A 14,255-nucleotide genomic window follows, 5' to 3' on the forward strand; every position below is an offset into this window, starting at 1 on the left:
CCGTGGACAAGGATAAGGCAGTCCACACAACCTATCTGGACCTTGCCAAGGTCTTCGACACCATCCCCCACTCTGGAATCATATATAAACTTACCAAGCTGGGCATTAATCACTACCTCACTCGATGGGTTGCCAACTGGCTTATGGACAGAACCCACACTGTAAAAGTAGCTGACTCCAAATCCAGCTCCAGACAAGTGACAAGCGGAGTACCTCAGGGTTCACTCCTGGGACCGCTCTTGTTTGGCATCTACTTCTCTGAAGTACAGGCCAACACTAAGGGACTCTGGCTAACAAAGTTCACAGCTGACTGCAAACTGGAAGCCATTATTGAATCCCCAAATTATGTGGATATTGTACAATAGGGCCTTACAGAAACAAATGCTTGGTGCCAGAGCAATGGACTCAAGCTCAATGCCAAGAAATGTATAGTTATCTCCTTTGGGAAAAACCATGTACCCACGAATTACCACATAAGTGGCAGTACACTAAACACTGAAAGTGTGATAAGGGACTTGGGGACACAGGTGGACAGTGGTCTCACCTTCGATAACCACATCACCACAACAGTTAGGAAATCATTCTATGTGGCACACCTCATCACTAAGGGCTTTTCATCCAGAAAAAAGGAGGTCATTGTTCCACTGTACTCATCCCTCATTCGACCTATTATAGAGTACAGTGCCCCTTTTGGTATGTACCTCACAAGACATCTGCAACAGTTGGAAAGGCCGCAGAAATACCTCACTAAAAGAATCACAGGCCTAAAGCAGATGCCCTATGCTGACCATCTAAAAATACTCCAGCTATACTCTGTTGCATATCGTCTACTCAGAGACGTTCTCTGCTTAACATACAAGGCCATGTCAAACCCAGAGCTGTTGGACATGCTACAGCTAAAGAAATCCCAATCTCTCAGAGCCGCATGCTCCAGGGATCTAAACCTGGTCATCACAATGAATAAAACATGCTGGAGAGATAGGTTCCTGACCCAGAGACTCCCCGTACTCTGGAATAGACTGCCCATACATGTCAAGCAGAGCACCTCTTTGGCCCTCTTCAAAAGGAACATTGATGATTGGATGGGAGATGGGAAATTCATCCCAGGGATCACGTCAGTCACCCTGCTAGACAGGGGACCAGGAAAGTAAATATTCTGGGAAGAAATAGCCAGGGAATTGTTATGGCTAGGCTTGCGTAGGCCCTAGGGCTGCTAGCCTAGTACCAACCTATGAACCTATGAATAAAACAACAAAAAAAACTATTAAAATACATTGTGTTTTGGGGGGCAAGCACCCCTGCACCCCCACACCTCCAGCTAATTATATATACTAACTCTGAGATCACACAAAATCAGAGAAAGGGAATGTTCTCCAACTCCAAGATCCAACCCCAAGAATTGTGCAGTCTTGCACCCCTGTCAGCCATCTGCTTATTTCATCAAAAGCAGTTGACTATACAGATGAAACACACTGTTGACCAAACACATGGAACTCATCTGTTCTTACTGGTGGATGACTACTTTAACAAACAGTGGGTGGGGACAGAACAACAAACATGCTGTATGCAAACGATGTGGCACTGAAAGCAGAATCTGAACAGGAATTTAAGTAAATGATAGGGAACTGGGATGCAAAACTAAAGATACATGGTATGAAACTGAGTGCAGACAAGAATTTTGACAGAGGAGGAAATGTGGGTGAAGAATTCTGTGAATTCCATGCACATCTTGCTGTTAGTTGCATTTACATGCATACACAACACAGTATGTTAACTCTTAGTATGAACAGCTACTTTTAAATACTGGATTGTACTAAGTACAATAAATACACGGAGGTAAACTACTTCAGTAAACTGCTTTAGTTAGTGCAATATTTCTGTTACATTTGACTTTTGGTTCTACAAACACGCAACACATATGCTGTCAGCTCTCTATAGCAAATTCCCAAAGTCTGCTTAAGCATAGTTACATTTATACCAGAAGGTCTGGTATTTTTCTCAAAGTCTGATGTAATACAGTTCTTTCTTTGTATAACAGTTTTCCTTTGTTCTTCTAATGTATGATTTGTCCTTGATTCTTTGGTCCAGGAAATTCAGTCTTGCATTATCTGCGTAAATGGGCGTGCCTTCGTTGAAGGTTGAACGTCGAGCTGGCACCTTGTCGTTCGTGAAAAGGTACTGCCAATCATTAACGGACCGGAGTTCTGCTGTGGCGACCCCTAACTGGGAAAAGCCGAAAGACAATCATTATCTGAAACTTAGTGTTCCAGCACTATCTTGCTTGAAGTTACTTCATTGTACTTTCAACTGCCGTCTGCGTAGCTATTTTACAAACTTTGTTTCTCAAAAACATATTTTTTAACATGGATGCCAAAATCTAACTAAGCTGTATATGCTTGCCAACACACTTACTGTTTTTCTAATTTCTCAGCATTTTACACTATTGTACATTAACCCTTTATATGTCATATCATTTTTGCAGCTTTTTATTCAAGCTAATAATGTAAGCAACAGTTTGAAAAGACAGTGTATACTAAACTCTTTCAGTTCCCCATTTTTTTTATTTGTTTGAGGAATGGACTAAACTTTAGTTAAAGAAAAGACTGCATTTGTTTTATCAGCATTGCTATTTACAGCATTTACCACTTTGCTCATATTTACAATCATAACTTGTTGAGCTACTGCAACTCTTTGTAACCTGCACCATATGAAACAATTGTAAGCTGTTATTATTATTATGACTTTTAAAACTATTAACACAGGATGTATTAGGAACTGCGGAGGTGGTGCTGCGGTAGCCTCACAGTAAGACATTGTCCTGTTCGATTCTCAGCTAAAGCGTCTTCTGTGTGGAGACATGCGTGAATGGGCGTACCTTCGTTGAAGGTTGTGCATCAGGGCTGGCAACTCGGTACGTAAAAATCTACTGCCAATCAGTAGAGTTCCACTGTGGCGACCTCTAACCAGGAAAAGCCGAAAGATACAACAACAACAACAACAACACAGGATGTATTAACCAATTTAGCAATTTGGTCCCAGATGATGACCATCCTCTGAAAATGTCCCACCAATTATGGGCAGTGTCAGCTTCTGTTTTTGTCTTTTACTATTAACACTGGGTTATTTGAAACCACACATACAAACTGCGGTGCCACTTTAACAAACATTTTGAAATTTGAAGGCAATATTGTCCATTTATACTAAATTGTAATCTGTCTATCAAAGATACTTGTAATGACTTACTAAATAGTAGGATTTCCTTGTGTTTGTAAATGTATAATCTGTGAAATATCTTGTTTTATTAGTTTTTATACTAAAGTCTTTTAAATCTGCATTTGGTATCTTTAAAACTTAGAAAGGTAATATTGAAGTGCAATATTGTCTTTTGGTATTGTTGTCCTATCATGGTACAAGTGGATGGTACTTTTACCACTTGATCTGCATGAAGTACTGGTTTGTTACCCAGAATGGTAAGCATTTTAACCCTTGGTCCTTTTTCTTGTATTATTGTGTTGTTTATACAAATAGACAGAGTATTGGTAGAAATCATACCTTTTTTTTTTTCCTCTGTTGAGTTTATTCTTATTTTTGTGTTATTGTCTACACACTGTGACATTTTTGCATGATGTCTTTCCTTGTCAGAACTGTTGCATTTTTAGGGGATAATGTACAGCATTTAATAGAAATAGAGCTGTTTATTGAAATGTTTATGTCAGTCTTTGATTGTACTTTTATGTACGCCTGACCTTGTTTAGCTAACCATGCTGTTATATTTGTGTTAAATGTTATTTTTTTAAATGTACATGCTGTATGCTTTTTACAACTAAAATTGTATTGTGTTCTATTTTGTGTAGCATTTGTGAAATATTGTAATTCCCTCTGTTTTGATGTTCAGAATGATGCAAATGAAATGCAGATGTCTGTGTTGAATGCTGCCTTGTCTCGCAGCTACACTTTTATCTATAGTCCTTGAAGCATTTTCCAGACACTGAACATTCAGCTTGTCTTAAGCTGTACCAGAATATATGTGTGCTACCAAACAGAAATACATGTATTTAACTAACTATATTATTTTTACATATATTATAGCAACAGATGTGTATATGCATCTAACTAGCAAATAGATGTGCACATGCATGTATACATATTTAAACATATCTATTACTGTATACATTCCCTCTGTTTTATTTTAAATACAAAACTGCCTATAGTCAAGTTATATTGCTATTAACTAGAAACACACTGAGAAACAAAACCTTTAGATTTTCTTTTAATACAGCAAGTTAACACAGTTTAATATTGTCAACACAGTGATGACAACCATTACTATTAGAACTGGATGAATCTGAATATGACTCTATACAGTGATGTTTTATACTGCAATTTATTGACAATGCTTGAGGATTTTACTGCAAAGGCATTGCAGTCTTGTTTTTAAAAAAACACATCACAGATGGCAAGCTATGACTTGTTACTCTATTTACATAGATAAACCATTTACTAAATGCTGTGCAGAATATACTTGCTTGTACAGATTGTTTTTGCATTTGTATATATACATGGCTCCTTTTTTGTAAAGGGACCTGCATAATTTAACTGCATACTATAGCCCATGTACTGACTGTACTCGTAGTATTTACTTGCAAATAGATTATTAATGACATGTATGCACCATTGTGACATCTTATTACAATTACTAAACAGGATTAGACTTTTGTGCTTTTTGCTTAATACTGTACGTGAATACTTAACAGTTATGTGAGGCGGCCACAGTGGTGCAGCGGTTAGCGTTGCAGCCTCACAACAATAGGTTCTCTGGTTTGATTCTCGGCTGGGGTGCCTTCTATGCGGAGTCTGCATGTCCTCCCTGTGGTCGCGTGAGTTTCCTCCAGGTTCTCCGGTTTCCTCCCACATCCCAAAGACATGCAGTAGGTGGTTTGGACACTCTTAAGTTGGCCCTAGGTGTGAGTGTGTGCGTGTGTGTGCCTTCTGTGGAAGGTTGGGCGCTGGGCTGGCAACTCGACACCGTAAAACTCCACTGCCAATCATGAGCAGACAGATGATCTGCTGTGGCGACCCCTAACCGGGAAAAGCTGAAAGAAGAAGAAGAATGTTTTAGAAAAATGTAAGCCATTTGGCCTGACAACCAGTCTTGTTTTCTTGACCTTATAAACTTCAGTACCAGTAACATTTTATTTTATGCAACATTTCTTGTAACTACCCATTCCAGCCTGGAAAGATTTGAGCTCACATACTTTTTTTTTCTTTTTTTGTGCGCATTCCAGATGCTTAACCCATAACTCCTTCGTTAATATACTTGCAACTTGAGAAAACTCTTAGAATTATAATAAACATTCGTAATTTGCCTAACTATGAATAATACTGCTTTTGAAGACTGTTTTTGCTGGAGTTTTTAATGCTATTATACAATTACAAAATATTGTAAGAAACAAAAGAGATATATATGATTTACATTTGCTGTGGTCTGCCTTTTGCTGCACTTTAGATGAAAGAAAAAATAAATAAATAAATGCATGTCAGTCTTGTGACGTCATGTCTTTCTGCGTTTAACTACTCTCATTTGATTTCTTTGCCCTAGAACTGTTTTGTTAGATGAAATGGATGTAAAATTACTATTTAAGTGCCTTGCTTTTACTGAATAAAAGTTTGTGCTGTGTAAGCTTAACCATTTTCTAAAGATAGAATAGTATGTCATAAATGATTTCTTATCAGCACAGTTGACTGCTGTTGCTTTAACTCTTTACTAACCAGATTATATTTGTCAGTATTTTGTTCTGCTGACTTTAAAGCTCTTATGCACTTTTGAAAAAGTGTTTGCATATGTTGTCTGAACGTTTTGAACTCACTCTGACTGTGTCTTGGAAGTTTATTAAATCTTTTTGTCAGTTTACCATGAACTTCGTCTCTGTTCTTAACTGTTTGTAATGTGCAGTGGTTTTATGCCACTTTTGTCTAGCAAGATGTACAGAAGATTCTGTAAATAACTGACTTGACTGATATTGTAACTTTGAAATTAACATTTTACATGTGGTGACAGGACATAAACGTTTACTGTCATACAAATGATGTTGCTGTTTAAGATACCAGTCAAACATAATGCATTTACATAAAGCATTGACATTAACATTAACTAATAAAGTACTGCATGTGCTACAGTTGTGTTTATACCAATTTTTAAATCCTGACAATACATGTGCTGGACTATTACTACTGTGTACCTGAAAGGTAGTGGTACACTTTACAGTTCTGTTGTTTATGACATCCATGCTGTAGAATGAGAAATAAAAAGAGAATTACCAGTTTCTGTGTGGAAGGTGATCAATTCTTCCGTCAAGAAAGCGTGGAAAGTCCCTTGTTGATTCTCTCAAAAGGTGGCCAAACACTGCTGGCAGATACAGCTGTGCAAATGCACAGGACCTGTGGAACTTGCAGAGATACACTGTTCTGCTACTGGATACTGTGTATGAGAAGAAGGCAAACGTTTGCACTGAAACTGGACGTACTAACTGAATAAAATAAAAAAGTAGCTGTAGTTGTTACAAGGAGAAACCATGTGGTACGTCAACTGTGGCTCGCCATTGAAGAATTCTGTGAATTCTATGCACATCTTTGTGTTTATCTTGCTGTTAGTTGCATTTGCATGCATATACACCACAGTATATTAACTCTTAGTATGAACAGCTACTTTTAAATACTGGATTGTACTAAGTACAATAAATACATGGAGGCAAACTGCTTTAGTAAACTGCTTTAGTTAGTATGGCATTTCAGTTACATTTGACTTTTGGTTCTACAAACACGCAACACATATGCTGTCAGCTCTCTATAGCAAATTCCCAAAGTCTGTTTAAGCATAGTTGCATTCATACCAGAAGGTCTGGTATTTTTCTCAAAGTCTGATGTAATACAGTTCTTTCTTTGTAGAACAGTTTTCTTTTGTTCTTCTAATTTATGATTTGTCCTTGATTCTTTGGTCCAGGAAATTCAGTCTTGCATTATCTGAAACTTAGTGTTCCAGCACTATCTTGCTTGAAATTACTTTAATGTACTTTCAGCTGCCATCTAACTAGATATTTTACAAACTTTGTTTCTCAATAACATATTTTTTTACTTGGATGCCAAAATCTAACTAAGCTATATATGCTTGCCAGCACACTTACTGTTTTTCTAATTTCTCAGCATTTTACACTATTGTACATTAACCCTTTATATGTCATATCATTTTTGCAGCTTTTTATTCAAGCTAATAATATAAGCAACAGTTTGAAAAGACAGTGTATACTAAACTCTTTCAGGAGGAAATAAGAAGAAGCTGAAAACTGAGGCAGAATGGGAAGTAGTGGAACATGTTAACAGCTTTGAGTATCTGGATGGTTTGGCTGAGGAGGAGGGAAGTTTGAATGGGAGGTACTGCTGAAGAGGAGGAAGTCTAAATGAGGAGGTCAGAGTTAGAATAAGAGGTGCTGCAGCCAACTAGCACAAGGTATCGGGGTAACGTGATAGAATAATGCCAAAGAAGCTGAAAAGTAACGTGTATGACAGTGGTGCAGCTACTACTTCAATATGGCATAAAACCATGACAGTGGTAGTAGGATGTACACTGTGAGACAGACAAAGAAATGAGGACATCAGATCAGATACCCTTAGTTGTAGAAAAGGTCAAGAAGAACAGATTACTATTGTTTGGTTACATGTGGTAGAAAGCAAAAAACTTGGTAAAGAAGATTTGGGAGAGACAGGACGAATGTATGAGGAAACAATGTCCATCCAAGAGATGGATGAATTATCTTAGAAAATACTTGCAACAATCATGCTTGACTGTCAAAGAAGGTAATATAGTGGCACTGAATCTAGGAAAGTGACAACAGTTGACACTGCACCCCAAATGCATGTAGAAAATAGAAGAAAGGGGATTGATGTGGATGATTATAATTTTTAATTAGGTTGGTTCAACAAAGAAATGTAAAATATATTCGGCACACACCAAAAAATAAATACATCCTCTACAAAATAACTGCACTGTAATAAAAATACTGCCATTTTGTAAGATTAATAATGTATGCTGGGTTATACATTGAGCAGATATTACCATATACAATCTCAGGACACTCTGGGCATTTGTTCAGAGCACTTTTCTTCAACGTTACTTACAAATTTTTTAGAAGCCAGGGCATACATACACGCATTCAGCACTAACTCATTATTGTTCTAATTTGTATTCACTTGCTTGATAATCATTTTATGCATTTTTGTGTGTAATTTATTAGTGGTAGGCATGCTAATTCTGTCTAGAATGGTACTGAACAACACTCACTGACCAAAAGTAATTTGAACAAACTTTATTTTGCATTTTCAGTGGTATACAGCACGCCCAACGATTTAAAACCCTGGAAGTCCTAATGTTGGATGATAACATGCTTTCACATCCCAGTGTCTTTGCAAGTTTAGCCAGTCTGAAAAGGTAAGAACCTATTAGTAGAGGAACTGGTGTACATTTAGTTATAGCTCATAAAAACATTGTAGTTTAATAAATAACTAATAAATATTTTATTTGTATTATTAAGAAGACACAGAAATGAACAGCAGCAACAAAATAAATATTTAAACTATACTTAGGTTGGTTTGTTGCTAGGATTTGGTTTTCAGGGTTCTAGTCTTCACTGATGTCTTTATTGATAGAGACATTAGAAACCTTCAGGTGACAGACTTTTTACAAAACTTGATACAATATTGTGTAGTGACAGACTATCCCCTGGATTTACTAAACTTCCGTGCAGGACTAGCTTACACCTGCATAGAAGTGCCCGTTTAGGAGCAAGACGGCAGCATGCCATGCATATTAATAAAGTGCACTGCCCGAGCTCCTAGGCTTACACGGTGTGTGTAAGAGTGCAGGGGGCATGTCTGAGAGAAGAGCTCTCAAAATAAACATGGCCCCGCAATGTAGAACAGCAGAAAGGGGTAAGAAATGAGCGAGACCACTCATAGGCGCCCTCATCTCTCCACCAACAGTCCCCATGTGTACAACAACAACAGTACATGTAAATAAAATGAAAAAACCCTTTTATTATTTTTTTTTTTTTACAAATCCGATTGAAGCTAACCGTAGGTGCACAGGTATGCCCATCACTTAGCTATGGTTAAAGTAGCTTAAAAGGCTGAAGAGGATAACAAGGAAGATATATGCAAATGAAGCAGCACAGCAATAGTGTAGTGGGCAGAGCATTTGCCTAACGAGCAGGCATTCCCAGTTCGAGTCCCACTGCAGCACAGCCTATTTTACATGGCAAAGCACGGTATAACCAATATTTTTGTTGGAAAACCCACTAAATAACATATATTTATGAACTGGAGTACTGCAGGAAATGCACATGTGAAGTGTCAGTGTCATAATGAATAAGGCACTAGTAAGCAGGTTTAAGCACAAATAAGCAGTAGTAAGCATATTTAAGCACTGGTAAGCATGTTTAAGTGCGTTTCCCCAGGGGTAAGCACTGCCTACATAGATTAAGTAATTTAGAATATGAGTGTAAGAAACTGTAAGTGGAAGTTAGCAGTGCTTACCTCCGCACAAACACGAGCAAACCCGCTTTCAACTGCTTTAAAGTGTCTTAATCACTCTGTATCCAACGGCCCATGTTCTGCCCAGCAACAAAATAAACAGCCTCTGCAAGTCTTGAACCCAGGACCCTGTACACTACAGTCACAGTAGTTAACCACTAAGCCATCATAGCAGTACATAAGATTGAGGTTTTAGCAAACAAATCCTCACCATAGGAAAATCAAAATGAACATGTGAAAGCAATCTGTGTACAGTGTGATGTTGTATAAATTGCTTCATAACATAAATATGTGAACTGGAGTACTGTAGTAAGGCCAGGTGTGAGGTGTTATTGTAATAAAGTGTTGAAGTCCCCAGGACCCCATACAGTGTACGTACACATGAATCACAGATACCACACACATATATAACATGTAATGAATAATAAATCAATGCCAAAAGGAAAACATAATGCAAATTAAATATTAAGCAACACTAAGCATTGCACAGCTCAGCTTTGTTGGTGTAAGCAATGTGCAGGCTGGCTATCACAATCTGCCCAGTGGTATACCCCTTTAAGCAATGCCAACATTAGGTAACATAGCTTAGCCTTTTCAAAACCATCCAATCACGGAAAAGTGCAGGAAATCAGGCATATTTAAACCCCATAGGTGCAAATACTTTCCATAACTGGTTGCAGCTCCCTACTGTACGCAGAATGGCTGGAGTTGGGGAAGGCACTTGATTTCGAGCACAGCACTGCGGCATCCATGAGTCCAGATTTGTGGTATGGCTCCTGGTAAAACATCATGAGCAGAGACTACTGCAGGGTCAGTACCAGGGCTCTCAGTATAAAGTGGAGGCGTGGGACAGTCTTGCCTGTGACCTCATCAGTGCCACTGGTATCCCTCGGACTGGTGAGCAGGTCAGGCATCACCATGCTGACCTGAAGCGGCAGAGGGGGGATCTCTTGGAGCAGTGGATCCAAGAATCAAGACAGAAGGCTGATGCCACAGCACTAAGTACTCATTCTACTACGTAGATAATGATTGCCTAGCTTGTGTATAGTATGGACAGGTAATGACTAAATATCACTGTATTTCTCTGACAGTTGCAGATGAGCAGGCTGCAAACCAGCAAGCCCATGTTGCTAGGTTGCAAAGGCTGCATCACAAGGCAGGTTAGTAATAATCCTGCATGTACTGTCATAACAAATAAATATAACAGTTCTAGAAAGTGTTGCACCAGTATAAAAATGTATTATGTATGGGATGTACTGAATAAACTAGACAATATGGCAGGAAGACTGTCATATAGGTTGTATGGAAATAAAGGTGTAATATCTTATGAATAAAAATATAACCCCTGGAGTGCTTGTGTACATTCTGCTTACCCCTGGAGTGCTTGTGTACATTATGCTTTCATATGTTGTTGTAGTGTTGCAGTCTATAAATAGTACTGTTGTATTAAGCAGTGTTACCCACACTGTTGAACACAGATAAAATGTGTAGGAAGTTCAGTATAACAATGTTGGAAATCCCAAGATGTCAGTCATATTGTACAACTGAGGGAGACTTAGACAGAAAACATTGGAATGCTTCACACCAATTCCCTGATAGCACAGTGTACTGTGATGTCAACTGTAATATTTTACCACACACAGCAGGGGTTTGAATCCCGGGAGTGGTAGTAAGCTGTATGCATAATCATACCCCACAACTGTACAGAGTTTGTGAGAATGTTCAGATAGAAAGCTGTATGCATAATTAGACCCAACTGTACAGAATTTGCTAGAATGTTCAGATAGTAAGCTGTAAGCATAATCATAACCATCAACTGTACAGACTGTGGCAGAATGTTCAGGTAGTAAGCTGTATGTATAGTCATACCCCTCAACTGTTCTGATCTGTCCAATATGTTCAGATAAATGGCCCAAATCAGCTGCCCAGTAACCTGTTCCCTTGACAAATCAGTGTGATGATCCAAGAAATGTAGGCAGCTTTTACTGACATATAACTAATAGTCAGACCTGTACATAGTCAGAGAATGTATATGAAAACAAACCTGTTATTGTAGCATCTCACCCAAAGATGTTTGACAGCAATTCTCAAAATATGTCACATTAACACCTGCATCTTGTCAACCTTGACAAGAGTGTGTGCAATAACAAATTGTTAGGTATGTATATAACATCAACATGGAATCTGGGAGTATGTGAAGAATTTGTCAGGCAGTGTTAACAAAGATTTTTTCCACAGCTATAGCAGGCAAGAGGTGTAGACTGTAGGTACAACACAGTTCACGTATATACTTATCTACAAGCATGGAATCAGAGAGTATGTGTAGAAATTGTCAGGTAGTGTTGTTAATGATTTTCTCAACAGCTATACCAGGTAAGAGGTGTAGACTGTGGGTATAATACAGTTCACTTATATACTTGTCTACAAGCATGGAATCTGGGATTATGTGTAGAAATCATCAAGTAGTGTTAGTGATTTTCTCAACAGGTATAATAGGTAAGAATTGTAGACTATACGTAAGACACAGTCCACGTATATACTAATCTAGAAACATACCATTGTATAAAGTAAGGACATTGGGTAATGTAATAATACATGTAAAGAACAGATCACTGCAGTGACTAAGAAAGTTGTGAAAACTACAGGAATATATTAGTTGTTAATTGACCTCTTTCTCTCACCCCCACCATATGTGCAGCAATAACCTAATTACACACCTCAATGGGTATGTGTACATTCCAAAATTTTGTTGGGACATATGTCCTATTGGTTTATAAATATTCACATTTGGTTCTATGCATGTGCCATGTTAAAATACTCCCATATTGGTGGCCTGTTGCCATTAATGAAACCTACATGCTGTTGTAATGGCCACTGTTGTCCCATATATGCATGTGTTCTGCTCGCTCTGCAACTGTTGTAAATCTGGTGTCTTGGGTTAATGGGAATACCTATTCATGCTTTTATAACTAATCCTGAATGCTGTTGACTATGACTAACTGATATCTTTCTTAAAACTGCAACACCATAGCTCGTATGGGAAGGCCGGTTCCAGTGGACCCACCTGTCCCACCTCAGCTGGCCATGGCACTTGGCACCAGCACATCTGGGGCCCAGCCTGGGACCTCCTCCTCCATTGGCCCTGCACCACCCTCGGGTGGAACCGCCACTGGGGATGGGGCTGGGCTCTCCCTGGGAGCGGGGCAGAGAGGTACCTGTCACCCGCCATCAGGTCCAGGCCATGGTGTGTAGCAAAATCGACAAGGAGATTTGAGACAAGCTACGCCAGCTTGAGGGCCACATGGTGCAATTAGAGGGTGAGCCTGCTCCTCCTACCCAGCCCCCAGCACAGCCACCTTTGGAGACGTGAAGGTGCAGTGGTGAATGACAATGGGTGGGGACCTCAGATCCACTGTTTCCATTTGGGGGCTCATGGGCTTGCGACTTCCAAACACCCCTCCTCGTCCAAGGTGTTTACCCCCCACATGTGTCATATACCGCCCCTGTATGCATCTTGTTTGTCTTGTCTGTTAACCTACCCAACCTACCTCCCCAAATATACCTACTACCCCTCCCCAACATCCCACTCTCACCTGAAAAAAAAAGGGCAATCTGTTCCCACAAAAAAATCTTGCCTTATACATAGCTGTCTATTTCACACGCGTGTCCACTGGACACATGTAATCCGATCTAATTGGCATCACAACAAATTATTGTTGTCCTCACCCCCACCCAGAGGTTTGAGTATCCAAATCTATCTCCAAAGTAAGTGTATATGCACAGCTGTTGCTGTAGAATTAATGGGCAGCTATGAACCTTCCCTACACCCTTCTTGTACATCCCTGGCTATTTTCCCTCTTTATGCCCCTTTTTTCACCACTTTCCTATCAACCCCTTTTTCTTTTCTTTTAAAGAAATTAGCGTGGGGGTAAGTGGGAGTAAGCAGCAGTAAGCGGGTTTAAGCCTGTTTGCTATGCCAACACAGGTTAAGCAATTTAGAAGCTAACTGAGTATAAGAAACTGTAACCAGAAGTTAAAAGTGCTTACCTCCGTGCAAACCCACTTACAACTGCTTTAAAATACTTTAATCACTCTGTATCCAACGGCACGTGTTCTGCCCAGCAACAGAATAAACAGTCTCTGCAAGGCTCGAACCCAAGACCCTGCACACCATAGACAAAGTGATTTACCACTAAGCCATGCCAGATATACATAAATCTAATGTTTTCACAAACATATCATCCATCCCAGTCATGCAACAGTACAGAGAATGTATACCAACATTTACATGTATGTGTGTGTGTAAATATATTAATATCTAAACAAATACAACATAGCTATATATATATATATATATATATATATATATATATATATATATATAGGAATATATACATATATATCAATATATATGAACATATGTACATGCAAATGCCTCGACACATGTATATGTCTACACCTATATGTCTACATATACACAGCAAGGTACATATATGTACACAGATATATATCTATGTATGTATAAATGGAAATAGTTATATAGATGTAAGCAGATATAGGCATATGTGGCCATACATCTGTAGATAGCAATGGTCGACTAACAAAAACAAATATGTCCACATGCACCGTTAATGGGGTTGAGAGGCCCCAAACAATATACATCTTGTACGAAT

General features: G+C 38.8%; 1 protein-coding gene across 2 annotated transcripts in view; it reads left to right on the forward strand.

Moving 5' to 3' along the window:
* The window catches only part of XRRA1 (X-ray radiation resistance associated 1), a 1,524,348-nt gene that overhangs the window by 596,449 nt on the left and 913,644 nt on the right, over positions 1–14,255 (forward strand). For both annotated transcript variants that reach the window (XM_044072671.1, XM_044072672.1), the window contains one exon: positions 8,378–8,482. In XM_044072671.1, coding sequence (XP_043928606.1) covers positions 8,378–8,482 — 105 coding nt within the window. The remainder of the gene's footprint in view (positions 1–8,377; positions 8,483–14,255) is intronic.

Source organism: Protopterus annectens, chromosome 5.part0 (assembly GCF_019279795.1).
Source record: "Protopterus annectens isolate FY-2018-M chromosome 5.part0, PAN1.0, whole genome shotgun sequence".
NCBI classification, from domain to species: Eukaryota; Metazoa; Chordata; order Ceratodontiformes; family Protopteridae; genus Protopterus; species Protopterus annectens.